We start from the raw sequence: 993 nt of genomic DNA on the forward strand, positions 1-993 counted from the left end.
CATGAAGCTCACTGAGAGAAGGCCGAGGGTTTGCAGCGCTGCCAACAAAGCAAAGGCTGGAACCTAAATTATAAGACATATTTATCACTTTTGTCTTTACTACATAATCCCATATATCTTGCTTCATATAGGTGACGTCTTCAGTTTGTATCTACAATGTAGAAAGTAGTAAAAAATAAAGAAAAACCATTAAATGAGAAGGTGTGTCCAAACCTTTGACTGGCAGTGTATATATGGTGTACACAGGTGAAGTGCTATGAATAGTTTTTGGATGTACCGTCTTAAATTTGATTAAATTAGTAGTTAATGATAAATGTTGCAAATGATGCCCGTGGATTGCGCTGATGTTTTCTTTTCCTTCTGACCTTGTTGGCAACTGCGTTGACATTGGGACGGGCGTCGTATATGGTGAGCTTGGTGGTATCATTTGCCTCCCTAATCAGCTCCAGGTAGCGTTCATCGTCCTTGTTCCTTTTACCAGACATGCCAACGAGAGGCTGACTGCAGCGGGCGATCACTGCTTGGTTCTCTCTGTGGATCCATGACAGGACCTAAGACAGAACAACACTTTATGATACAGCGTCAATGTTAAGAACATCTGTCTGTGAAGGTTCTCAGTCATCCAGGTCATTGAAGTCTAAGGAGCTTGGGAAGAAAAGCATCTGGACTGTGTGCCATCTATAATCCAGTTCTGAGACGCCTTAACGTCCACTCACATCCTGGGCCCTTTGACCTCAATAAGTCACATGATAGGGTGGGGCCAGGTTTCACGATGGGTTCACCTGAAACCTTGGCTGATTGTGACCTACACCTGTTTTCACACCTTGGCTCGTTTGATTAGGCAGAGGATCAATAGGGGGTCCATGACCCTCTTGGGGACACTCCCACAAGGCTTAAAATCTGGGACTCTCCACCATTTGACCCTAGAACTGAAGAAGCTTCTCAGATGAAACGTCTTCAAGAAACTTCAAGAAATCCAGAAGCTTTTCTCCT

General features: G+C 44.0%; 1 protein-coding gene across 2 annotated transcripts in view; it reads right to left on the reverse strand.

The window, feature by feature from the left end:
• Positions 1-993, reverse strand: part of mtm1 (myotubularin 1) — a gene marked incomplete at its 3' end in the record, with an annotated part of 22,976 nt that overhangs the window by 6,379 nt on the left and 15,604 nt on the right. For both annotated transcript variants that reach the window (XM_014329741.2, XM_042214254.1), the window contains 1 exon segment: positions 366-551. In XM_014329741.2, the coding sequence (XP_014185227.1) occupies positions 366-551 (186 nt within the window).

This window comes from Haplochromis burtoni, unplaced genomic scaffold (genome assembly GCF_018398535.1).
Source record: "Haplochromis burtoni strain Fernald_Lab_line unplaced genomic scaffold, NCSU_Asbu1 Contig_538, whole genome shotgun sequence".
Lineage (NCBI taxonomy): Eukaryota > Metazoa > Chordata > Actinopteri > Cichliformes > Cichlidae > Haplochromis > Haplochromis burtoni.